Source organism: Hakea prostrata, chromosome 2 (assembly GCF_041222555.1).
Source record: "Hakea prostrata isolate BN-2017 chromosome 2, UWA_Hpros_2, whole genome shotgun sequence".
NCBI lineage: Eukaryota > Viridiplantae > Streptophyta > Magnoliopsida > Proteales > Proteaceae > Hakea > Hakea prostrata.
In genome coordinates, this window is record NC_142601.1 from 53904089 (window position 1) to 53929845 (window position 25757).

At 36.6% G+C, this 25757-nt stretch overlaps 3 protein-coding genes across 6 annotated transcripts in view; 1 reads left to right on the forward strand and 2 right to left on the reverse strand.

The window, feature by feature from the left end:
- Positions 1–1904: 1904 nt before the first annotated feature.
- Positions 1905–9981, forward strand: LOC149024898 (small ribosomal subunit protein bS16m/bS16c-like). Of its 4 annotated transcripts, none has more exons than XM_089145098.1 (5): positions 1905–2007; positions 5343–5721; positions 5909–5954; positions 6201–6257; positions 9495–9981. In XM_089145098.1, the coding sequence occupies exons 2-5, from the start codon at positions 5589–5591 to the stop codon at positions 9550–9552; spliced, it is 294 nt and encodes a 97-aa protein (XP_089001224.1). In that variant the 5' UTR covers positions 1905–2007; positions 5343–5588; the 3' UTR covers positions 9553–9981. The 4 variants fall into 4 exon arrangements, 3 of the variants coding, with proteins under 3 accessions (XP_089001224.1, XP_089001223.1, XP_089001222.1); XM_089145097.1 differs by having other exon boundaries at positions 9500–9981; XR_016171678.1 differs by lacking the exon at positions 6201–6257.
- Positions 9982–15043: 5062 nt separating this feature from the next.
- On the reverse strand, positions 15044–16477 carry LOC149024899 (heavy metal-associated isoprenylated plant protein 21-like). Its single transcript, XM_089143022.1, has 3 exons — positions 16306–16477; positions 16057–16132; positions 15044–15463 (listed from the first exon to the last, which is right to left on the reverse strand). The coding sequence occupies exons 1-3, from the start codon at positions 16381–16383 to the stop codon at positions 15171–15173; spliced, it is 447 nt and encodes a 148-aa protein (XP_088999148.1). The 5' UTR covers positions 16384–16477; the 3' UTR covers positions 15044–15170.
- Positions 16478–23060: 6583 nt separating this feature from the next.
- PDE194 (formyltransferase) overlaps positions 23061–25757 on the reverse strand; it is a 31239-nt gene continuing 28542 nt past the window's right edge. Inside the window, exons 9-11 of the mRNA XM_089145100.1 lie at positions 24241–24300; positions 23982–24185; positions 23061–23624 (exon numbers count right to left, since the gene is read on the reverse strand). Coding sequence (XP_089001226.1) covers positions 23532–23624; positions 23982–24185; positions 24241–24300 — 357 coding nt within the window. The 3' untranslated portion in view covers positions 23061–23531. The remainder of the gene's footprint in view (positions 23625–23981; positions 24186–24240; positions 24301–25757) is intronic.

Sequence of the window (25757 nt, forward strand, 5' to 3'; positions counted from 1 at the left end):
ATGTATCCTCAACAGATAAGAGTCTCAATATGAACGCAAAGTCAGTTGAACGAGTTGGCCTATTAGAATGCACTAGATTTGATAACAAAAGGAATTTTAGATAATGGTTCCTATTAGGAGGGAGAAAAGGACAAAAAAAATGACTAAATATCTAAGGAGACAAATATTGACATCCAAAAATGGAAGAAGTGTTAGAGAGCTTTCTTCAAATGGACTAACATCAAAAGAGTTTCTTCTCTATGGCAAAACGGAGAGTAAACAACTTAAAATTGGGAGGGAATCATGATAGCATTAAGAGGTGCTCCTTCTCACCAATAAAAAATAAAAAATAAATATACTTCACCAAGACTTCTCAACAATGGCTTTTATTTGTAGTTTTTATTTAGTATTACTAAAGGGAGTTTCAATCTTTTTAGGGACTTTTTTGTATCAATTTTCATTCTCAATTTATGATGTTTTTCATATTTTTTATGTTGTTGGTCATCATGGTACAAAATATCGCTAAAATTAAATTTGACTGTGTCACTAGGTGGCAAAATGAAAAATGAGACCGAAATGATATCTGTAAAATATTGCCTAAAATTGGCAAGAAATCGGCAAATTATTCATTTTATCATGAAATTCAACGAAATATCACCCGTGAATGTTTTCTAATCTACATCGCTTTCTTTTACGTAGCCGAACGAGATCATGCATTCAATGATGGAGCTGAAGTCGAACATGATGAGGGTAAAACTCCCCGACGTAGGAGATGGAATACTGTGAAGTTAACTTTGACTCAAAATTATGTGATCTTAGATTGTGGAGCTATCCCCAGCCGCTACAGGTAGAAAAACTAAACTCAGCTTTTACTGGCCAATCGGTATTGACGTGTTAATGGACCCGTTTGGGTCAGGCAAACCGTGAACTCTAACTCAACCCTAGAACCTAAAATTCAAACCCAAATCTTACCCCACGTGTCATGGTATAAAAATCACCAATCCTAATCCCTACTCAACCAAGCCTGTCTTGATTAAACTGATGAGTCTGGTTGGCCCAACTCTAGTTTTATATTTTTCTATAACTCTAAACGTAACTTTAACTAAATTATGCTAGCATGCGATCGGGTTGGTTTGGGCCGGGTTGGCTAGAGTACTAAACCTAAACTCTACCTGACCTTGCCAGGGTTGATTGTTGAAAAAATCAAGCTAAGATCAGGCTGAAATTGGGCCGGATCAACAGAGTTTTCTGACACCCTTAGACTTTTGATGTGGTTTTGATGCGTCCAAAATCTGCTTAGCCTTGAGATCTGTGAAAATGATTTACAAAACAATGTTAGGAATGGTCCGACCGTGGGGTCGGAAAGCCACTTTCGAAGGCTAAGTCAGTAGATGAACTGATCACACAACTTTGACTAGTTTGCAGAGTAAAAATGAACATAAATATAGAGGAAATGATTCAGATACCTCATATGCTAGTAGGTTACTCGTTTATATAGATTTTACCTGTGATTCTCGATCGTTGGATGAGTTCGTGATCTTCATTGGTGGCCGTCCGATTGTAGGGTTTTACCTTAGATATTAAGGATCATGGTTAATTACCAATTTTAGCACGATTCCCCCATCCGCCTCAATGGCAGTTACCTCCTATAACTTAGTTACGTATCCCGTAAGATTCGAGATCACGTTCATGACTTATAACTGTCAAACGACTCTTTCCTTCTCGATAGTTAGAGACCAGGTCAAGACTGGTCCCAATCGTGGTTCAACCGGGCCTGAAGGCTCGAACCCGATCGGATCGGGTTCAGTTTAATTTTCTCCATATCAGGTTTAATGGTTGAACCGTTTGATTACCATTAAGCCGGTAACTATTAAACGAATTCAACAGGACTCAACCAGACCGAAACAACAAGTTGCCAACGGCTCTTTTTAACATTTTATTCCTCATCACCAAGCTCGAACTCGAAGGAACCTGGAATTCTGCAACTGGAACTCTTTTTACATTTTATTCCTCGTCAACAGGTTGCAGGTACGCTGTTTACCCTTACTAAAAGTTTTCCTTCATAAACTCTCTGTTTCACAGTGCACAATGCGAATCCAGCATTTTAGGGTTCTCTTTTATTCATTTGATTTATATATTTTTAGCAAATGCGTGAATTCAGAATTGATGCAGGATGAAAAATGTCTAGTGTAGGGTTGGTTATTTCTATTCGTCTCTTATTACATTGTTACTTAGGATGCTTCATTGCCATGAAAAGTGAGGCTATAAGAAAGGGCTGCGACGTTTTGGCTTGTTTGATTTGGAGTTTGATAGTTTCATGGAGGGAGGAGTCAGGGACTAGGAAGGGGAGGCGCCACAGACTCATATAGGTGGGTGATTGGGCGGAACATTTCATTCTTTTAAAAGATAATTTTTTGGTTACATAAACATAATCGACCATGGCCACTCCCGTTTCTTTAATTTTAGTTTGCTCCGCCTTAGTGGGTGTTCGACTGAAACTCTCTGATGCAGGGACTTACTTATGTCCAGAAGAAGAACAGCAGCAACTGGTTTCCAGGCCATCTTGGGCTTAGCTATTTAGTTAATTTTTATGTTTGTTTATTAATTTTTGTTCTGACCATGATTTTGTTTTTTCCCCCATCCCACCACCCCTCTTTAGAGATGTGGTACTAGCCACGGTTCTGTGAGGATTTGTTTTTCCAAATCAGAAGAGGAGTTGTTTGTTCCATTTCCTATTTAACCTTTTGTAATAGCCACGGTATTAGAACAATCAATAGGTTGGATTGCTTTTTACCAATCTAAAATGAAACTAGGGTTGATTTAGCCATCTTATCTGGCAAAGGTAGTTCAAGCTATAGAAGAAGACTAGCACAGTGAAATTTAGCCTTTTTACCAAGGCTCCCTCTGCAATTTAGCACTTCCCCATATCCTAGGTATTTTGCTCTCATAAAAAGGCCGTAGCCCCCTTATCACCCAGAATGGACAAGAGAATAACACACTCAAAGCAAAGCTTCTTTAATTACTTTTCAAATTACCATTGTGGGCTATGAACAGCCAATTAGATATTTATAGAGCAAATGTTCTCAACAAAATAATGGAAACTTACTAATTCTAAAACAACAAACCAAGGAAAATAGAAACAATTTGGCTTTGAATTTGACTACATCCTTGAGTACTAAAATAGAAACTAAAAACTGCTAAAATTGAAGCTGAACCAAGTTCCTAAATCTCCCAATAATAAAATTTCCGTAAAATCTGACATTAGTCCAAGTTTGAAACAAACTATTTGATTGGAAAAGTAACCTCATAACCTAAGCAGGCAGAACTATTTTTATTAAGACTATCTTATGCTCTACTCAACTTATCTCATGTCCTGCTTCTTTCATAAAAAGTAAAGATCTGCTAGCCAATTTATTTAATAAATGCCATTTTTTTCTAAGGAAAAGCCTTTACTCTTGTGGCAAACAATTTGATTCAGTAAATGCTAATAAAAATTGGTTTTTCGTGTTATTTGTAAGTGGCTTTTCTCTGATCTATGGTCATACTTGGCATAACAAGTGCATTGGTGATCCAAACCAGCTGGTCGGAAAGCTGTTGCCCTAATCATTCATAAGTTGTAGTGAAAATAGGTAGCAACATACAGGGCTGGGATCTAGATAGATAGCCAACCCTAACCCTATTTAGTTGGGAGAACACTGTTATTGCTGTGTCCTTTTCTTTTAACTATTATTAGTATAATGAGGATTTTGGCTTTGCAGGATCCATGCTATAGACTCATGATGTACACCCATTCTAGAGTTAGGGTTTATTGAAATAATTCCCTAGAATTTAGGGTTAGCCTAGAATCAATCTTTTTGAGAGCGAGGCAAAGTAATTACCAAATCAGGATGGGATGGTAATTTTGTTAAATATGTGTTGGATCGTTATGGTTTTGTAGAGATGAAAAAGGAGATAAATTTTGGGATGTAAATTGGTAGGCCTTGGGTAAGATTTGGTTTAACAAAACTAAATGGCCTGGTGCCCTGGTATGGGAATGGTTAGGGTCTTAACAAATCCTTAGGACAGATGTGTTAAGGATTCCTAGGAAGCCTACAGTTGGGTATGGGAGAGTTTAGGGAGGATCTTGAGATACCCAAATTCACCCAAGGATTGAAAGAAATAGGGGGGGGGGGGGAGGTTTATCTCTAATGGAAGGAAAAGGTTTTGGTTAAGTTCTTGGGCAGTCTTGATTCTTTCTTTTCTTTTTCCTTCTCTTTCTTTCTTCTTTCTTTCTCATTTTCAGATCTGCCGCAAGACTTAGAAAGGGGAGACAAGGGGCTGAATGTGAGAAAGAGGGGAGGGAGAGGTGCCGTAGGGTTTAGGGAAGGTAGGTTAAGGTTTCTAGGGATGCAACAGGGGTGGGGGATGAGTCTTGGTGATGCTGCAGGGTAGGAAAGGGTTCTTGGTAGGCTGCGATGGGAGAAAGAAGAGTGGGGGTGGGTTCTTGATGAGGTTGCAGGGAAGGAGAGGGGGCTGTGGTTGCTGTACTTGGATTTGGTTATGGAGCTGCTATAATTGAAGAATACTGCTGGAACTTGAAAATTGATAGCTGAAATTGAGGAAGAACTCTTTCTAAATCCACCTTCTCCCTCCTAATAAGACCACAACCTTGTGCCTTAAAACATAAATTTTTATTCATCAATCAACTCTTTTTTCAATGAGACAGGGTGGGCTGTATATAGTGTTACAATTGGAGGAAAAAAAACTTGGACTCAAATAAGAAAACCTAACTTGACTCAACTAGGGAATCTTTTAGACTAGGATCCCCCTTACAACTCAATAAAGAATAACCATAATAAAAAAAAATTAAAAAAAAAAAAAAACAAACAAACAAACTTGCAATATTAAAGCTAATTATCCAAAAGGAATCTCACTTTAAACTGGATTCCAATTAGGATTCCCACGTTGACTAAGACTCTATCATAACTTACAAAATACCATCCAAGTAAAAAGTTAAAGACAGATCCATGACCGTTGGATCAAGGGGGTTCCAATAAGACCCCTTTTTGAGCCCCAAAATGGCTGGAAAAATGACCAAAATACCCCTGGTGTATTCGGCCAGCTTTGGGTTGGGCCTTTTGGGTCTGGGTTTTGTGCCCAATTATAGGGAGGCTTAAGCCTGCTTACATCAACTCATTAGTTGGAATAATGCTGAGTTGTTGAGAATAGATTGCTGCGTATGAATCATAGTCGATATTTTCCTTTTGGGCATATTAGTTTCGAATCTTGTTGTCTGTCTGCTTTTATTCATCTCTTTCTGCAGTTAATGGTATTAACTTCTTAAAATTTCTTCCTTTTAAACTTGTTTTCCATGTTTTTTGTAGGTGAGGGGATTTGTTTTGAGAGCTTTACCTATTTTATTTCTCAGGGAACCAATATTTTTGCCATCTCAATGATGATTGTGGCTTCTGCATCTGTTTCCATCAACTATAGATCTGCTTCTCTGTGGAGCTGGATGGAACCACAGCTGTTATAAAGAAATTCCCTGGTGTGGCAATAGTTATTTGTTTCCACCTCTATTGATACACCAAAATCTCAAGTACAAGAAAGAAGGAAACCTAGCTAAGAAAATGGTTGTTAGGCTTCAGTTAGCAAGGTTTGGATGCAAAAACAAGCCATTTTATCGAGTCATGGCTTCTGACAGCAGATCTCCAAGAGACAGGAAGCATTCAGAAGTCTTGGGTTATTACAATCCGTTTCCAGGTATTTCTCATTATTAATATTCTAGTATTCTTCAAATTCATTTCTAGCTTTAAATTTTCTTTTCATAATCTTATATTATTAGCTTTTCCATTTACATAGTGTTGAAACTTGCAACTCATCTTATTATCAGTGAGCTAAGATTAACTATGATTCTTATTAATCTTCTTTTTCTTTTTTGGCTTTTTAGTTCAGGATGGGAGCAAAAGGGTGGGCCTGAATTTTGACAGAATCAAGTTAGTTATTTGTTCCCTCAAACTCCTCCTTTCTCTTGTTAAACATATGCAGTATTTGGTACAGTTCCTTTTTTCTCCAGCTAATTATAGTTGAGTTGAAATTATGAATGATAACGTCAAAGCAATGACTTGATTTGGTAAAATATCATGCCAGAGTCATAGACTATGATCCTTGAATTGTCTGATTTGAAGCATGAATTGAGTGGGTACCCGAATCTCAAATTTAATTTGTGTTAAGTGTTTCAGGAACATTGATGCAGATCCAGACTATGTTGGACTTTTTGCCTTCAAAAATCATGATAGGTATGGTGTTGGACCTTTGTCACATAGGTTTGTGCTGTCACTGGCCTATTCAATGAGCATAAAAGTTAAGCGTCTAGGCTGAGAACAAAGATAGTTTTTTAATATTAATTGGTTTAATTAGTCTAATTATGTAAATTCTGTCCAATTTAAGTTTTAAGGGCAGAATAGTATTTTTCTCATGTTTTATTTCAGTTTTAAAGTGTCCAAGTCATAATTCTAGTAGGAGTTATAGCTTTAATAGGTTTATTGGTTCTATTTCTTAAAGGAGTTTATCCTCTCCTTTTTATTTTTATGAGTCCTGATGTTATTGAGCCCTTTTTTGGGCCCCTAGAGGGAAGAATAAGTAGAGTTCATAATATTTGATATTTTCTGTCAAGCCTTGAATGCTTTTTATGTGTGTGTGAGCTGCTGCAAGTACTAGTTTATATCAACTTTGGTCAGAGAGGGACCTAGAGTTATTCCCGAGTTTTAAAAGTAAAGTCAAGCCGAGATCCTTGCTGTGGCTAAATTGACGGCCTACAAGACTCCATTACCATTCAATCCAAAGCTTGACAAGACTTCCATCCAAATAACTAGTAGCCTAACCCCATTCCTCCTTTCCTATTACCATTGTTATTATTTTTCTCTTGAATTTTTGACTTCCCAAGACTCCTAAATTTCAAGGCAGGTTTAGACTAAACTGCCCGTCAGATCTGTCCCAAACATTAGACATATCATCCCCCCTATCCGAGTGACCTTGGATCCTAGTTTGAGCCCATTTGAACACTTAGCAGTGTCCCCTCTACATCTAGAGATGTCTCAGTTTCACCTTATTTTCAAGAGATGTCTCTGTTTCCCCTAAAACCTGAAATAATCCTTTTAAAACCTAATATAACCATCGCATTTGAGTTCACCAACCTTAAATATGTTGAGAACCTCCATCCTTAGTAGCTAAATCATCCATTCATAGCCCAAACCACAAGACTTTACCCATAAGGCGACGACAAAACCTACCCAGACCTAATATATTTTGTCCCATAATTTTGTTCTGATTAAGATCTTGAAAGAATTGGCTCCTTGTTGATCATCTATCAGTCTTGGACTACGTCAAACCTGGTGCAGATACATTGTTGGACCAGCTTGACAAGTCTAGCCATTCAGATAAAGATGAACCATATCCAACCTTGTCTTGTGGTTGAGTTAGGGTATTTATCTTATATGGTTTATTTTTCTAATTTTTAATTGGGTGGTTCTAGATAGGATAAGCAGATACATAGTAGATTTTACCTCGGTTTCCTTTGCAAAGTAATGTCATCCTTAGCAACTGTTTTCACTTTTCTAGGAATTGTTTATTTTTATGCTTGTAATTCCCCCGATCCCCACTCCCGGGAGTATATTTGTGAATGAAAAAGTGAGTTTGTTTTACTCTAAGCCTACATGGCATAGGGCTGCTTGGCTGTAAATCCCTTCTCTTTGCACCCCAGCCATGCAATTTGGTTTTCCTTCCTATTGCTTCTTCTACCTTGTTCACTGTTTTCTTTTTCTGGATGATACCCCTGTCTTAGGGTTAGGTTTGAACTCTCACATCCACCATTTCTCTCTATAATTCGTGCATAACAGTTCTTACCCCGGGGTGATTCTGGATCCATCCTTTACGATTCCTACCCCTGTAATTCTCTGTAATTAGTATCTTGGATTGTGACACGTGGCAGGCAGCTATCCTAAAATAAAGCCTCAGGAAAAGGGGGAGACACAAAATTGGGAGAAATTTTAGGGATTCAATAGATTCAGTTCTTAGTTGGGTTTTAATTTGTGACTGCTGGATAATTAACTGCCACGTGTCACAATCCTAGATACGAATTACAGGGAATTGCAGGGGGTGGGAATTATAGAGGATGTGAATCTGGGTGATTCCACTTATGCATCCTTGCTGGAACTGTGAGTTCTTGTGTAGAAAACACATCTGGTTATACTTCTACCACTGGATTTGGGTTGCAAAAATTAAACTCCTTTCCTTTTCTGTTTGGAAAACCATCATGGGCATTGTCTCTGTATTTCAAATTCATGCCTGAATATTTAGCTTCAGTTCGGTCTGTGGAATGAGCTGTTATTCCACCTTGTTTCCATCGAATTCATGTGAGTTTGATGAAGGCTGGTTATCGGATTACTTGTACACCCACCCTTGTTATTTAAGTGGCTTCTAATTCATTCCATTTGGTTTTGAAATTCCAGGATCACTCCCTTTTCCTTTCAAATAGTATGTGACTTTCTCATAGATGACTTTGTGACCCTACCCTTGGGTTCTTAATGTCATCTAAACTACAAAGTTGTCTTACACCTTATTATTTGAATTGTTTAACATCTGGGTGGGTGCATTGGGAAAACATGGTTTCAGAACTTAGGATTGCACCAAATTGGCACAGAGTAAGCTTGGAAAATGGATCCAACTGTTTTTGGAGATTATTTGTCATCAGCTTCAACTTAGCCAGAGAAACTTTAAGAGTCTGAACGAGAATGCAAGGAATTCAAGAGCCTGTTGCTGTTGCATCTGATCATAAAGGTCTCTTTAATGTAGAGCCAAAATTAAGAGTAATATAGCCCCACAGTACCCAATTATAAACTAAGGATGGTCTTAGAACTTTAGGGTGTATGGCCAAACCGGACTTGAAATTTGATCAGGCTGTGTCAGTGTGTAGCAATCTAGTAGAAGAGATACTGCTGCAAATTTGATTCAATTCTGGTGGATGGATTGCAAGATCTACCACCAAGCACCAAAATTGTAACTTAGTGTTGTGGCTCAAAATATCAATCAGGAGGGTTCAAAGTGGGATTGAATCAGGCCTGGTGATGCTGAACTTAATTACAACTATGATTTCTGATGGTCAGATTATTGATGCTAAATGTCCTGATATAGCCTTCTTTAGATGGGGATTTTTATAAATCCAAAGGCCAGAGGGAGGCATCTGATATGCCTTCATTTTTTGCTTTTATGTGGTGGATGACTCTCTTTCTCTCTCTCTCTCTCTCTGAGAAGTTAAAAAGAATCTGATAATTGGAAGAGAGAAAGGGCCCTCTATTTTTTGCTTTGGCATGAAGTTCCTTTGGCTTTGTTTCTTTTCCTCTATACCTTAGACGAGTAGGTAAATCTTTTTGGCTGCTTTTAACTTTCAGTCCTTTTCAGATACTGGTAATCCTTTACCCAAAAAAAAAGATACTGGTAATCTTTTGGTGCCGAGCCTTACAGAACCTTTTTTTCAGAGCAGGGATTCTCCCTCCACCACCAATGCTTGCAGTCGGTCACAAGGGCGGACCATGAGACACTCGTCCTGTTGATCCTCTAACCGGCCACATCATTACCCCTAAGAGCCCTTCCACTGCTGAAGTGCTGATGAATCTAGAGGCAGTGAAGGTGTAGAAAAGGAGGTGGAAGATGCCACATCAGACCCATGAAGGCCTCCAGTTCCTGTTTTCAAATCTGTTTCATGGTTTCTATACTGGTTTGTACATGATGTATGTGTTTGTATAAATATACTTCGGGTGTTAAAAAGAACAAGGTCCGTTGTACAGCTATCTTTCGTCTCACTTCAAGTGGGGGCTCTCCAATGTTGGATGAGGAAGCCCAAGCCTTTCTGATAGATCAATTCATACATGTTTCTCTCGAACTGATGGTCAAATTTGTTTCAAGATTAATTGGAGAGACGGTTTTGCCTCATCAGAAATTTCCCCAAAACTATGATATTTAGCAATTGCAGCTCTAGGTGGATGGTTATTCAGAGTCCGGATCGTGTCCTTGGTGGATGGGAGCACTCTGTGCTTCCCTGACGGCTGTTAACCACAAATTACAAGGGGGGCTTACAGGGTTATGGGGATGGAATTTTATTTTTTTAAATGTTTTATTATTTATACTTATGGGTTCCACATAATTTGTGATTGTAACGCTGTCGGGAGTGTTTCCCGTCAGGGGAGATGATCCACACTTGATTATTCCAAGCTAAGCTTCAGATACCTGATATACTGAACCCACAGGAATCCCAGCAATGATAATTGCAGTGGCCCTAAACACCATTGGTTTCTTATCCATGTTTCTTTCTTTCCAAGGCTCACTTTACTGCTTCTACACTGTTGCAACTCGGCCAGCTGCTCTAGCTGGTGCAAGAACCTCACAGCTTCTAACAACTGGATTTGAATTAGAGTCCAGCAGAAGTGTTAGGATTTCGGCAGTTCCATGGTGGTGTACACTGTACAAAGGATGTGATGCGATGGGTTATGTTAAGGATCCCAATTTGGGTATGAAAAATTCAACTTCTGTTACAGAAATACCTGACAGAGCTATAAAATTTGGCGAACTGCATTTGATGAACCAATTCGGTGAAACCTCAAGCTGGTTTCCTGGGGGTGGTATTGGGGTGTTTTCTCTTACCTAAGTTAATGCCAACAAATTTTTGTTAAGAGATTTCTTGATACCTTATCTTATGTTGCGACTGTGGTCCATTGACCATTGTGCCAAGGCCCATCCCTTCATCTGGGTGCCGCGCAAATCATGCATAATTGATACTCATTGAATAGTCAAGAAATTATAAACCAATAATACAACTAGGTTCCAAAAGTAGAGGTCCGTGGAAGCGGGGAATAAGTTTTATTAGTTTATAAGATACATAAAATATTAAGGTATTCATAAACAACATGTATGCAATAGATTTTACAACTAGGTTCCATTTTTCAAAGTGAAAATTATTAAAGTCACTTAACAACTTTTGTATAATTTTTCTAGTGTAAGATATAAAGAATGATACAAAATTCAATTATAAGATATTCTAATGCTTGTTTTCAATTAACTTCGTGGTGTAGAATCATTTTAAAAAAAAATTGCATATCAATATTGTTATGTTGACCAAATTCAAACTATGCAACCCCTATTATATAATTGTGAAAAACAAATATGGATGGATCTTATAGTTCGATTTGAAAGTTTGATGAAGAAAGAAGATTTTTGGTCAAATGGAACGTAAGAGTTGCTAGAGAATATTCTAAAAATATATCTGCACAAGTTTTGGTGAACTTGTAACATTTTAGAATGTAATAAAGAATAATGAAGCGGGAATATACCAAGTTAACAAATAATATAAATATAACGGAACTCAGTGATTATATTTTTTGGCTTTGCACCAAACATATATAAAAGCTAGCACAGTTGAGGTGCTACATGATTAAATTTAGCCATGCAATTGGGTGTGATAATTGAGTTTTGCTCTAATTCAAGGGTTTGGAGAAATTAAAAGGACCATAGTGCGTGCATGGCTGATCACTCTATGCTTGTATTACTAAATCGTCACATATGAAAGATTAAAAGACAGAGAAGTCATTAAATACAGTGAAAGCTAAAAAAGGCAACAAATAAAAGAAATGTATAGCCTTGGAGTAAATCTTCATTTTTCATTTGATTTAAAATTTCTAGAGGTTGGTACTTGAAACTGGTAGTAAACTTTCATTTTTCATTTGACTTAAAAAGTTTCTAGAGGTTATTACTTGAAATTGGATAGATGATCAAAAGCAAAGTCATCACCCTTTAGCACTTAGATCAGCTTGTCCATTTACCTCTAGTAAGGTGGGACCTATATATGGAAATAATTTCAGTGTGAAATGTAGAACATAATGGGTTTACTAGACTTGATCAGGAGGTTTGGTGGATAAAAACCATTAATTTCTACTCTTTTTCACTTCCACAACAAGAAAAAAAAAGAAGTGATGACTGATGTTTTTGCCTGGAACAAGATTTTGCAGGAAAGATTAAGAGATAAGATGGTAAGAATGGACAAAAGATACTTCAATTCCCTGAAAGAAGCCTTGTGCGTATTCTCATATTTAAGAAAAATGTCTCTCACAAGGAATCATTTATTTTATTTTATTTTTTTTTCTTTTTGGGGCCAAAAAGGGATTATGTATTCTGGTTAAACATTTGTTTGTTTGAAGAAGTTGAGGTGGGTTGGAAAAAAATGGGTGGAATGAAGTATTTTTTATAAACTTTCAAAATGTGGATTGTTTAGTTTGATAAGGTGGAAAAAATGAGCAGTTAAGTTTTCTTAGAGCTTGTCTGTTAACGTGAAATCTCACTTTTTCTATCCAATTCTCTTTTAAAAATCCTACATTTTTAGTTGAGTGCATTAGAGACTAGTTCAGGTTCTTGCCTGAGAATCATTTTTGCATGCAAACTTATAAAGGGTGTAAGAAAATGATTCTAATATGAGAACCTAATCTTTTCTTAGAGCATTATACATATGTTTTGAGGTGGTTGATCAATATTGATGAGCGCTCCTTTTCATTTTCAGTCTACCTCCGAACATGTTTAAGCCTGACTATACTTCGATATTTTTTTTAGGATTCAAGGTTCATCTGGAACAACTTATGCACATCTCTATTACTTCTATCATTCCTAATCATGAAGTTAATCATGAAATTATAAGATACTATCATGGCAGATCAAAAAGACAGGATTCAATTTTCCATGAACCATAATGAAAAATCAAAAGACATTTTAAACCTTCCAAGAGATATTGATAAGAATCTAATACTAGTGAATGATACATTGACTACATATGAAGAAAAACTTTTTTGAAAGGGTACATACAATGAATCATCAAATTTTAATCCACAATAACCTTAGACATCTCCATTTGGGATTGGTAATGAACGGAAAGGTGATAAACACTAGTGCTTGATGTGGGGCACTGCTGGAAATTTAATATGATTTCTTGTCTCATAAGATTGTGATTTCACTTAAACTAATGAAACACCAGAGTTGGATTACTGGAATCCCAAAGCAGATCTTCCTTTCTTGACATGACAGACGAGATTTTTTTTGGTTTTTTGATTTTACAAAGACAACTTAATTGACGGGGTTTACTTAACTATTCAGTAATGTCACTAAAATTGTGTTAAAGAAATATGAAGATAGTTTCTTTACTGGAAGCTTCTCTTCTAAAAACCAATGGAAATTTCAAAGCCAAACATTGTGTTCCCCGGAATCATTCTCCAACTTTAATGGCCTACTCCATATAAAGAAATTCACAAGTATCCAAAATGTTCTCTAAAATTTTCTTTAATTTTCACTCTTTATTGTCTGCTTTATTATAATTGATAATGAGATGAACAGTAAAATTATTGTTAATATATTATTTTGATATGTCTCAGCGGCAAAAGATATCATATCATTGCTGAAATTAATGATTAATGATCTCAATCAGTGCCAATATAATTTGATCATCATATAAACAATAGAAGCATGTCACCCACATTATAATCAGATCTTACGGAAAAGAACTTGAAAGTAGGATAAGATGTTTTTACTTTTGATTGTTGTGTTCAATTCAAGGCAAAGAGAGAAGCAGAAACAAAATTTGATAAACATGGGGTGGGGCCATGGGGCACCAGACTTTAAGACTGATTTGTTTTTTTACCTTTTTTTTTTTAATCACAGTCTTATGGTCGGTTCCCAAATGCAAATCCAAAGAAGATAAATTAAAAATCAGAAACCCTGGAGATCAAGTAATGGTCGACCAAGAAAATCCCTGATGTTACCCAGAAATTACTGGATAGCACCCACACATTCCTGGATCATTTCTTCAATCAAACAACCTTCTTGCCGTGCATATCTCTTCAATGTTTTGTTCCAATGTACTTTTTTCCATACCTTGAATGTCAATATTTTATTTTCCAATTGAAAAACCCTCATAAGTTAAAGTTCAATCTTGATATATGTACAAGGACTTAATGATCTACTTGTCTAAATATCCATAGAATTTAAAGCCAACATACAATTTGTTACATGGTAGGGTTCAAGTGATTGTAAGGAAAGGTTCTTACCATAAACATTAATATCTAAGGAATTCGGGTTCTCTTCAATGACATTTAAGTTGATCTCTCGTCAAATTAGAGGTGGTCCACAAACTCTGTGAACAGTAAGAAATCAAGTTTAGTGATTACATACAATTAGAGAACATTTAGGCTCGACCTAAGCTCCAATTGAATTATTGGGACCATCCTCGAAAGTTAGCATGCATGCTTCTGAAAATTTTGAACCTAATCTACAACGAAGGCTTTAACAAAAAGTGTTTTTGACATAAAAAAAGGTGAAATATAATAGTTTATTTACTTAATATAATCAGAAAAATGATTAACATACTTTTCATATATAATAGTAAATTTAGTGGAAATAGACATGAGAGACCTCGTGAGAATATAAGGGCACCACACTCAATGCCTGCATATCCATATTTATTTATTTCCTATTAAGCTTCCATTAAATCAAATATGTTTGTCAAAATTCATGGTTTTATTGTGTAATCACTTATCTTGGTTGTAGTTTCAAATGTTGGTTTATCGATATCCAAAGGTTTCAAGAATTTGTTGAATCTTCATGTAAATGAGCATATGGAAATGGATGTGAACAATTCAGGTGGAATCCATCATATGTGATTCTTTCCATTGACTCTCTAATACCCAACCCATAATTTTTTTTTAACCCAACTGCTACTCAAACCAACTTATAATGAATCACTACAAGCATCTCACCAGATGATGATACTTTTGCTTTCACACCTACATTACTGCCAGATTCAAGTTTAGAGGAATCACCTAGGGCATCACTTAGTCATATTTGTACCTTTCATGTACGATTAGGTGATGACAGGTATCTTTTTTACTTTTCCTTATAATTCACAGATTGATCATCTTTCCTGTACAAGTATATTCAAGCTAGCAATTCAGTTATCAAACTAGATGGAAGAAGATCAAGTGAGTTAACACTACATGAATTGAAGAACTAAAAAGTACCCTTTAATTACTTAAATATATCTATTTATATAGTCTATATTATACAAACTGTTGTCAACTCAAGATGATATGTAAGTACAGCATTCGGAAACTTAACAGACAGAATTACATAATAGAGCATGCGTGTGGGTTTTCATCACTGAAGAGTGTTGTGAGCTTTTCGTCTGGGGCATTTGGGCTAGGGAGTGCTTGAACTACGTTCCTGACATACCCGGCCGGTGCCTTCTTATCATAAGCTTGAGCAACATATGGGTAAGATACCAAGTTGTAAGGAACATAAGGCCAAAATTCTGCCTTCTTTCCTGTGCTTTTAATCCTTTTCAAGACCTTGTTTGGATCTACGTAGCCAGAAACTGTCACCCTGCTTAGTTTCCTGCTTACCTCCACGGATTTTACTCCTGAAAAAAGAACAAATGAACAAAAATCAGCAAGAACTGAATTGGGTTTTTGGTATTAAATTATGTTTTGCTTTTGGAACTAATCCAGCTGCTTTATCATTTGTTTTTGAATTTTTAAGATCAAGAGGACTGCTTAACTAGTTGAAAGCAAGGTATCTAATGGTCCTAACCTGCCCCCCAAGTCAGCTTACAAAATCAGTAGAGTAAAACATATCTAAGAAGCCGACAGAAAGCCAAAACCAAAATCCAAAATTTTAAGAAAATTTTGTTTATATTTATATTTGTTTTCAGGCTAGAATCCAAACATCATCACTAACCTCTCACGGTTTTTCTAGTGAAAATCAATTTTCCTGTCTTTTACTAAAGAAACCGACTACAGACACAGGGGGGAAAGAGGAGAAGCAGCGATCATGGTGGACAACAAAGGGTGAAAACCCACTTTACAATCTTATGTAGCTAGTCTTTAAACATCGATTCAGTATGGATACTGTTATAATGAAATCAGTATCATATTTTCTCGTTCTGTGAACGTAGAAGCCAAACTATAATAACTTCAGCGGAAAGAGGGAAAGAGAGAGAGAAGCTCTGGGAACCTTTCATGGATGAAACAGCATGTTTAACTCTCCTTTCACAGCCATCACAGTCCATCTTCACCTTGATATCTACTGTCTGGAAAAGAAACAAAATCACATCTTTTAAGTAGAACACAACAGTAGAACAATCCAAAAGGAACTGCAAAGAGGAATAGAGAGACAAGTGATGGGTGCAGAAAGCAGGGTTTGCAGAGAAAAGAAGTTGAGAAGAACCGGAAGAACAAAAGGGTTGGTTGTAGTTAATGATACCTGCATTAGCTTGCGCTTGCTTTTGGTGCTTGTGCTTGTTACAGTACAAAAGTTTGATAGATAGTCAAGAGCTCCCATCTTCTTCTCTTATGGCTCTGCACAAGCTGTTGATGTCAAACTTGGGAACTAGGGAGGGAGGGAGAGAGAGAGGTGTTTGGTCGGTTTGGGAAGAGAGGAATGATGAGTTTATGGAGATACATGTAGTGTTAATTGGTATTTATACAAGAAAGGAATGGTGGGTTTGGAGGAGGAAGAGGAGTGATGTCTGAACTGTGAGCAACTTGTGTTTCAATTAATTAGAAATAAAAAAAAAAAATCAAATTTTTATGAACCCAAATCAAACTAATTGTACAGACCAAAGGGTCGTGAGGGAGCAGTAAGACCCAGAAAACTTCTGGGTCCATTATTTGCTTATGATTTTTATATTTGGGAGCTTAATGGGTAACTGTTGTAAAGTGCTTTTATGTTTCCTTTGATTTTATTCAAATATGGGTGCCTACCTTTCCTTTATCTTGTCTGCTGAATGACCATAATGTCCTGGCTTCATTCTTTTTCTGTTCAATTTAAGATTTCTTGGCTTATTGGGTTTGGGTCTTTTATTCTCTGCACCATTAATGCCACTGGAGATAGGTAGCTCCTTCTGTATCCTCTCTCTCTCTCTACCCCCTCGGTTCTCAAATGAAAAATGCTGCCGCCTTCAATCTCAGATGCCATATTACGAAATTTCATTGGTGCAGTCGCATATAAACCATTTGTTTAAAGAACCATTTCCAGCCAAACAACACTGATATCCTGGCTTGTGGCCATTAATGTACGCGGTAGCCATTCTTAGTCTGGTTGACCATGTACGCTGCCAAGTTGCATCTGTGAAAATAGAAAAACAACCATGCAGAAGCAAACTGATCATCTTTTATTATTAGTTATATATGATCTTTTATGCAAGTTTTTCTGTGTTTCTTGTTAGTTCCAAGTTCGAGTAAAAGAGGGTTAGATCAAGTTGTCATTATTCATAGTTAAACCCTTTTTGCATGGATTTTATGGGTAAAATTAACTAAGAGAAGTGATGAACAAAGAAATACATGATTTAGGCTTTGGGTTAAGACTTACTATACATTGTTTCTGTTGATCAATCATGAATTATATAAGATGATTCATTTATTTCCTGTCCCTATCATTCATAGCAACTTGCTTTGGTAGTAGTTTTCATATCCCTCCTGCAGCATTCAAATCACTCAAAACTATTGATAAACTAAGTTATAACTCATGTATGTTCTAGAAGGGCTTAATACCTTTAAAAAGATATGCCCTTTTTGTTTTTCTCATTGGCAAAACCTTCATGCAAATTTTTGTACAAGATATTTTTATTTTATGAATATGAAAAGAATAATTTCACCTTTTCACTCTTTACTTTTTTCACTCTTCATTATTTATGGCATGAAATTACTAAGAGGTTATTTCGATGCCATGATCTCATGCTACAACTATGACTATCTGACTATTAGGTGAAGATTCTTTTACACAATTTATATCTAAAAATAGAAGCCTTCTTATCTGAAAATAAATAAACATAGAAGCCATGCTAAAATAATAACTTTCTATCATTCATGAATTTGGATGCACTGAAGTGATAACTTTTATTGGGTTCTTCCCCTTCAAGCATCATCCAGGCATTTTCTCACGTAAGAAGCTTTCTCTAAACTCAAGTTGGCAAAGCTTAATTAACATGGTTGATGATTGTGATGAGCATTTTGTCCCTTGTGGATTTTCAAACTGTACTTGGGTGGATGACCCATTTTTGCCACCCTATAGCTATATGTGAAAATGACAATTTCAAACTTCAAGTGTACGTTGATGTGTGGTACCAACAAGGCAAGGTTAGTTGGCTATTGATAGACTTAGCTGCAAAACATCACTATTGGATTATGTATTATGTTACAAGAAATTTGTGGATATTAAACATCTGGAGTTTTTGATCTCATAAGATATTTTCAATCATTCATGGCTGTGATGGTAGGTATACAGGACCATATGATCCATCATCTTAATTATTTATAACACCTAAAATCTTTGGGATCAATTTTGTTGATGTTGATCCAATATTACGATAACAACTAATCGAAATGGAAAGAATGGGTCTCCTATGTTCTATAAAAGTCATTCTTTATATTATTTTCTCAATGATTTGTTCTTTAAGAATGAAAGAACGAACTATTTTAACAAACATTTACAACTTATTTAGCATTTAAGCCTCTCATTTTATTAATTTTATTTTAACTTCATCAATAATTCATCTTCTGTAGTCAATTAGTCAATTAGTCAATTTTGAGATAGGCAACATTAAATTTTGAGCTAAACCCATTAGAGGGATGTCCTTAAATTTGGAATCAAATTAAATAAAATATTTATGATGCATTTTTCCTCATATTCTACAACCATGCCAACTTCATGGCGATAATAAATACGAGAAAAGTCCTTGCAATAAGACTATCAAATAATGTGTATTTGACAATGAGACGTAGGGTCTGCAACTGTGCATGACATTTTCTACATTGTGAGTGGTGTGACATGCAAGACCTCAAATCTTCACATTGAAGTGAAAGAAGGGCATCTTATTAGCACCTCTCTTTATTTATTTATTTTTTTTATTTTATTTTATTTTATAATTTTGTTATCATCTTATTGCTCTAAATCTTGATCTAGTTGATCAAATTTTAATTTCAACTGATTCGAGTGTTCCTGTGACCAATAATTTGACTTTCGATTCAGTTTCAACAACTTTGTGTTTTCCTCTATGCCACTTAAAAAGAACTTTTAGGGAAACCCAAAATTAAAGGTAACCGACTCACCAAAACCCTAATTAGGAAGGAAGAAAAAAAATGAAAGCCACTGGAACAAGTTTGCTAAGATTACATCTACACAATAAATCCAAAATTTTAAAGTGTTGGACCATTTCTCATGGGACATGAACTATGTGACAGATTCATTTGATCTTGAGGCATAAATTATTTAATAAAAATCTGGAATTTAATTCCTTTGAATAGTAGAGAAAAAAAAAAGGCTCTATTTTTAGACCATCATTTTCCTCTAGATGAATAACACGTCTTTCAATTATATCTAAAGGTTGAGGTAAGATTTAGAAGATTGTTTGTTTGTTTATGTGTTTTTTTTTTTTTTTTGGAATTTAATCTTAACCTTTGAATGTGATTGATGGACATGTGTCCTTCATCCAGAGGAAAATGGATGGTCTATTTTCTTGTCAGAAATGAATCGACCAAATAAAATATAAGGTAAAACCCGCATTCAATGGCTTCATTCCAAGAAATTGCATCTCGAATTGTGATAGGTCTTGGATTGACTCACCAACATTGTGATTCTTGGGGTTGTGTCATTTTCTTTTTTCAGGTGATCCGAAATCCAAATGAAGCCAAGGAGTGGACAGGTACCAGATATTTTCCTTGCCAAAGACATGACCTTCCAAACTATAGTATGAGTGAACACCATTCACATCTTCTAGAGATACAAGAAAAAGTTTGAATATTGGGAATTCAGCATCAACGTAGGGTTCAAATATTTTTTATCCAAGAGGAGGGTTAAAACTCATAAGCCAGTCAAGGTTCAATATTTGAGCCTTGCTCTACCACCTTGTAAGATAATTTTGATAAATGTAAGATAACAATATGAAATTATAGATCTTTTGTAGTTCTATAATCACACAATTATTGTGATGCCTCGAATTTTTTATATTATTATTTTATTATTGTGTGTAAATGTGTCAGTCTTATTAAAAGATCTTGATGATTGGTTTGATGATTTAATCAAATGATCCGAACGTAGTTAAAGAATAATTTAAATAAGGCTAGATTCCAATTGATATTTTGGTGAGGTCAGACATCGCTTGTGGACCCCACCAAGCCTGTGAAAAATGGGATTGTGACAATTATAGTCAAATTTGAGGTTCATCCGGGTCAACTTGCATGCATCTTGATTATAGCGGGCTGCATGGAGGGGGCCTATATGTGGGCCAAAGATGGAACCCACTAGACACAAAAAAACAAAAAGTGGCCTCAAAAAATGGAATCAATCGAGAAATATGGATCTCTACTATTCTACCAATCCAACATTGGCATAAATTTGAGTTTTTGATTGGGTCGAAACTAAACTTATTGGTGAATTCAAGATCAAAATTAGGGTTTTAAAAGTCCACATAACCAAACTTAGGATGAGTGAAACCAGTTAGATAGGATGAATGACATGACCCTCTCCTTTTTGGGAGCACAGATGGACAAGGACCATTTCAAAAATGGGGTGGCCTGGCCGGTCCACCATTGTTAATCTTGTGGTGGAAAGAACACCTGAGAATATGTCTCTCCCAACGGGATGGTTGTTGGGCGAACTAACTTGTTGGTGAAGTGATGATCCGGATTAAAACCACAACCAAACTTAAACGGGAAACTTTTCAGATTATAACCCAATGATGAACCAAAACAAATTCAATCCACCCAACCGATTACACCAGGCTAGCTAGCTTCATTTAAAGTCACGTCAGTCAAACCATACTCAGTGACTTGTATGGATAGTCATGAAGGGTGAAAAGGACATCAGACTAAGAACACCGACCGCAAGGCTTACCTTCTGTTCTCTTTGTTTTTTACTCTCCTTTCGAATCTCTCACTCATTTGGGTTATCTTTCTGATAAGAACTCAACTTTGAGTACCTCTCTGCTGTAAAGTAGATCAAAAGATTCTATCAAAAGAGGGGAAAAAAAAAAAGAAACCAGAGCTTACAAACTTTAGACTCTGTTGATCAGCTCCAACCGTCCAAGGGGGTGAGGGGTCCTCTCTCCCCACCCCCTTGGGAGATATTTTGAATCCATCTTTTAACATTCTTATCAACCATTCTGTATCTACAGTAGTCTCTAATCATAACCTATCGAACTAGCTTCTACACTCAAATTTTGGCATCAATTGCAAGTTGTTGTTTGTTTGGTAGAACAAAATTTTTGTGGATGCAAGTGAAGAAACAAGCTCTACGAGCCAATGAGTGAAAGGAGGCCAAACAATCATGCTTGCAATCGATGAAGCCTTTAGTTCTCCTAATCCATATCATTTAAAATGTATCTTTCAGTTTCAACTTTTTCTACTGTTGGTTATAATAAGGATTGTGAAAGAATTGTAGTTATCTTCTAGAACATGATCCAACAAGATCTCATTTTTTTTTGGTTCAGTTCGATTAGGTTTTGATACTCTTACCCAGTAATGTGCTAAATCAATTCCAGGTTGAATATAGATAAGGAAAGAGCAGATTAATCTGCCCAAAAGGTTTGTTGAGTTAGATCTCCTTCACATCAAACTTCAAAGCTGAAATGGTTTCAATGGCAGCTTCAACAGGGCAAGCCTAAATCATGTGGTGTAAGAACTTTCCATAGCCACCAGGTCTGCATGAATTAAATTTCATTCGAAGGGCCTGAATTGATGAATTCAATCATTCATTATGGGGCACTAGATCAACTGAACTGCATGGGTGGACCCATGCACACCATCCATACATGTGAAGCGTAGGGTCATGTTGAGATAGATATTATTGGAGCAGCGATTTGGGTTAAAGATAGCCATTGTTTTTTAAGCTTGGAAAAAGAGAAGAATAGAATATCCTCCAATTGGTGTTAATGGAAGTGGTTAGGTATTTCATGATGGCTTTTACCAACAATCATTCACCGGGATTCCTGAAAAGGAGATTAAGTTAAAATATGTAATTGAATGCTTTGATTGACCCTACTGAGGACCCAACAGCCTCTCCAAGTTTCAAATGGATATTTAAACTCAGAATTGGAGATCAAATCACTTGGAATTTTTTTTTTTTTTTTTTTTTTTTTTGGGTGGGTTGGGAGGGGGGAAGAAAAATCAGTTGGATTTGAGTCAAGGAAACCCTTTTTAAGTTAGGCCAGTCGGTTGTTCATTACTGTTAGTGTTTGGAATAGAACAAGAGACCATTGATTGATGGAGAGTTCACTCTCCAATTTCATTATTGATCTTCCCCTGTACGTTGGGCAACGTGTGCTTGAATACCCAGAAATTCCTACTTCACAGTAGTAGAGAAAGAATAGACACACATGCTGGAAGCTGAACATGGGAGTCCAGAAATCTCGGATAAAACTCATTAGGTTTCCCACCCTATATCCTACTTGCAGAACACCAGCAATCTAAGGTGAAATTTCCTAACACCATCACTGCATTTACATTCAAATCGACAAATCGCCATTGTACTAATACTGGTATCAATACAAATTAGGCGATACAGCTTATCCAATAGAAGGGCATCATACACCTGTTATTGCCTCAAACTTCCATGGCCTAACCCAAACCCCCCAAACCCCCCCCCATGGAGATAGCCCCTTCATTCAGAAGACTTGCCGTTGTGAGGTAATAGCAACTCTACACATAGCTACCGTTAGCCGGCTTTATGAGGTCTACCATTTTCAGAACCAAACATTTTTAATTAAAAAATTTATTTTAACGGAATTAACCAGCTCATCTGACCAATAATGAGCTCGTACAAAAGGGGACTAAGAATGGCCATGCACCACAATTACCTAAACCATGCCATAGCCTGAGATTATCATGGAAATCATAAATAAAGAACCAATACTTAGGGCAACTCCAGTTGGACTCTTGAAGTCAAAACATTTCTTCCCTAAAGAGCAAGTTGGCTAACTAGATTCAGTAGTTACCCAAAAACTTCACCTGGGCAAAGTGCATAGAAACGCACCCCAACCAAAAAAACAAAAAATTCACATTGGTTCACACATAGACAGCTAAGAATAATAGGCGAAAAATTTGTATCTATGGTGCGAGATATTACTGACTTCGGCCTATGAGATACAAATTGCGCAAGAGGTATTATTGTGTTTGCACTGAAATACAACAAGAAAAACCACTACCTCCACATGACAGCCATCCATCCAACGGTTGGAATGGCCAAATCAGCTGATGACTCGGTGCTCAACAATGGAGAAAGACCAAAACATGGTAAAGTCATACAGTTGAGGTGGGTAACAAAATTTGAAGGATGAACAATTCGACAATCCAATCTGTCTGATATTTGGATTGACAAGCTTGTATAAATAACCCTAAACCCTAATTTAGGTACCTACCTCTTGGGGGTATGGTAGGAACCCCAGCGATAAATTGCTCAACCAGCAATCCAAATGCTGTCAAAAAAGGAGACTTCTACCGCCATTTCTTCAGTTTTCTGCCTCGCAAGCCATTCCAAAATGCAGTTGCACTCACGACTTTCTTCCCAGGAAGCTGAAGTTCCAACACCTAATTGGTCACCACAGTTCCAAAATTAGGAGCCATGAAAAGGATCTAGCAACTGTTTACCTAATTGCACAAACCAGAACACAATCTTCTTTTTGCTTTGTTACATTCAGCAGGTTGACATCCAGGATTAGAAGTTGGCCCTGACCCACTCCTACCAGTCCTGGACATCGTTTAGAAGTTGTTAATGTGTTGTCTCAGAGTCAAGGTGCCTTGATTGACTGGGGTCTCCTAGGCAGCCTTGCCCTCCTTATTGGTGACAACTTGCCTTTTACACCCCCCCCCCTCTCCAAGTGCTTTAGATCAGGTGATATGAAAACTATGCCTTTAACAATAATAACAGAAGACAACAACTCTTACCTCAAGAGCAGATTTGCCACCACTTGGAAAAATCAATGCACCTCCATTGAAATTCACACTGTCCTCATCACCATCCTGAATACAGCTCCTGTTGCCAACTCTTGTAGTGATAATTTTAAGCTCTAGGATACTTTGCTGACCATTGCTGCTGTCAAGAGAGCAAACTTTGGCTCGAGTACCAGGCCAACCTGCAAATGCCCGAACCTATAGAGGTGATTTTTAGTGAGTATGTGGAAATCTAAATAAGAAGACAGCTCACCTTATTGTGTAGAACCAATGCATCTTCATCGAAGCATAGCCATGACTCCTCAGGTGTAAGCTGCAAAAGAGAACACTTGCTTTTGGGTCATGTCTATCACAAGAAAAGACTAGCGTTGCCAGCAAGATTCTCCAGCCAACCCCATTTAGAAAAGGCATACGCATATGGTGCGCAAACAAGTCAGCCATAAATTTGGCTTCATCCCATTACCAAATCTTCATACTGATCTAGTTGACCTTAAATACAAGATCAGCTTTGCAGGCCAACATTTCCTCCCGTTAATATTATATAAACATATAGAGGTGATAATTGTCTTTGTGCAGACTACAAATTATTAAAATGGTTCTAACATGATTAGTAAAAGATTGGACAGACAGAGAGGCTGCTATTTCCTTTCTTCTAGGTTCTCTACATCAAGGCAGTTATGGGTGCACACAATTGTATTAGATGGATATTTCCAGATGCTAATAACGAAGATGCGGAATATCAAATAAGAATAAAACATTGCAAATACAGTTGGTATGTTCAAAACTACAGTGGCCATGTTATGAGCTCATCATAGATGACCAAACCAGGGTTAATAAATGAGAAGCATCTGGCTATTTAGACGATGCAACTATTATTTACAGCTAGTGGATATGTGGTTCGGTGCTTCGGTAGTTGCCATCATGGAACAAAATTTTGCAAAATTTCGCCAAATTTTGTGAATTCCGGCCTTGGAGAAACAAATTGCCAAGGCGAAATTGAAATAAGCAAACTTCTGCTGGATATCGAAATATCGCAAGATATTCAATTTCTCCCAATATACCTTTGGAAGTGTGTTGAAGTTTCATTTCGAAAGCCTTTCTCTTTTTCATTTTATTTCCCAGGCTCAAGAGATAAAATAGTTCTTGCAATCAAGCAATGGAAATACTGTGTTGCAGTATTGCTGGTAGGCAGCACAACAGTCGCCACCCTTAGAACATTGGAGACGTATACTTCAACAAGGTCACAGGAAAAAACTGACATTTATCTATAAAAAATACAGTTGCTTAGATATTCAGGATTCAAACATATTCTCAGCCACATCATACGGCCCATGGTGAATTTCAATAGGAAGTGAACATAATGGTCACCATCTTAAGATAAAAAGTGATAGGTCGCTTAATGCATTAATATTATATCAAATCCTTTGTAATTTAATGAGACTAATTGGTTGTTTAATTAGATTTTTATCATATGGACAGATTAGAGCGTTTGGATATCGAGTCAAGAAAAAGAGTGGTTTAGAACTGCAGTGCCACAATTTTAAATCAAATCAAAGAACCAGGCCCAAATTAAGATGGAGGATTTGATTATGTCCAAAGCTGGAGTTTGATTTTGTCCAAATCTTGAGGATTTTTATAAAATGTGTTAATTCAACAAACAAAGATTTCGTTCCCTCTTGCGATCGGACATCTAAGGAAGAAGCTGAATTGGAAAGTGACTAAATTAGAAACCATTGCATTGACAATAAGGAGAATGAAAACAATCAAATA

What these genes read in the sequence shown, in the direction of transcription:
- LOC149024898 (XM_089145096.1), top strand. Translation starts at nt 5,589, where the DNA reads ATGGTTGTTAGGCTTCAGTTAGCAAGGTTTGGATGCAAAAACAAGCCA. An exon ending in TTATTACAATCCGTTTCCAG is followed by an intron (nt 5,722 to 5,908) that starts GTATTTCTCATT and finishes TTGGCTTTTTAG; the next exon opens with TTCAGGATGGGAGCAAAAGG. An exon ending in CTGAATTTTGACAGAATCAA is followed by an intron (nt 5,955 to 6,200) that starts GTTAGTTATTTG and finishes TAAGTGTTTCAG; the next exon opens with GAACATTGATGCAGATCCAG.
- LOC149024899 (XM_089143022.1), bottom strand. Translation starts at nt 16,383, where the DNA reads ATGGGAGCTCTTGACTATCTATCAAACTTTTGTACTGTAACAAGCACA. An exon ending in GCAAGCGCAAGCTAATGCAG is followed by an intron (nt 16,133 to 16,305) that starts GTATCATTAACT and finishes TTTCTTTTCCAG; the next exon opens with ACAGTAGATATCAAGGTGAA. An exon ending in TGCTGTTTCATCCATGAAAG is followed by an intron (nt 15,464 to 16,056) that starts GTTCCCAGAGCT and finishes TTCTTTTTTCAG; the next exon opens with GAGTAAAATCCGTGGAGGTA.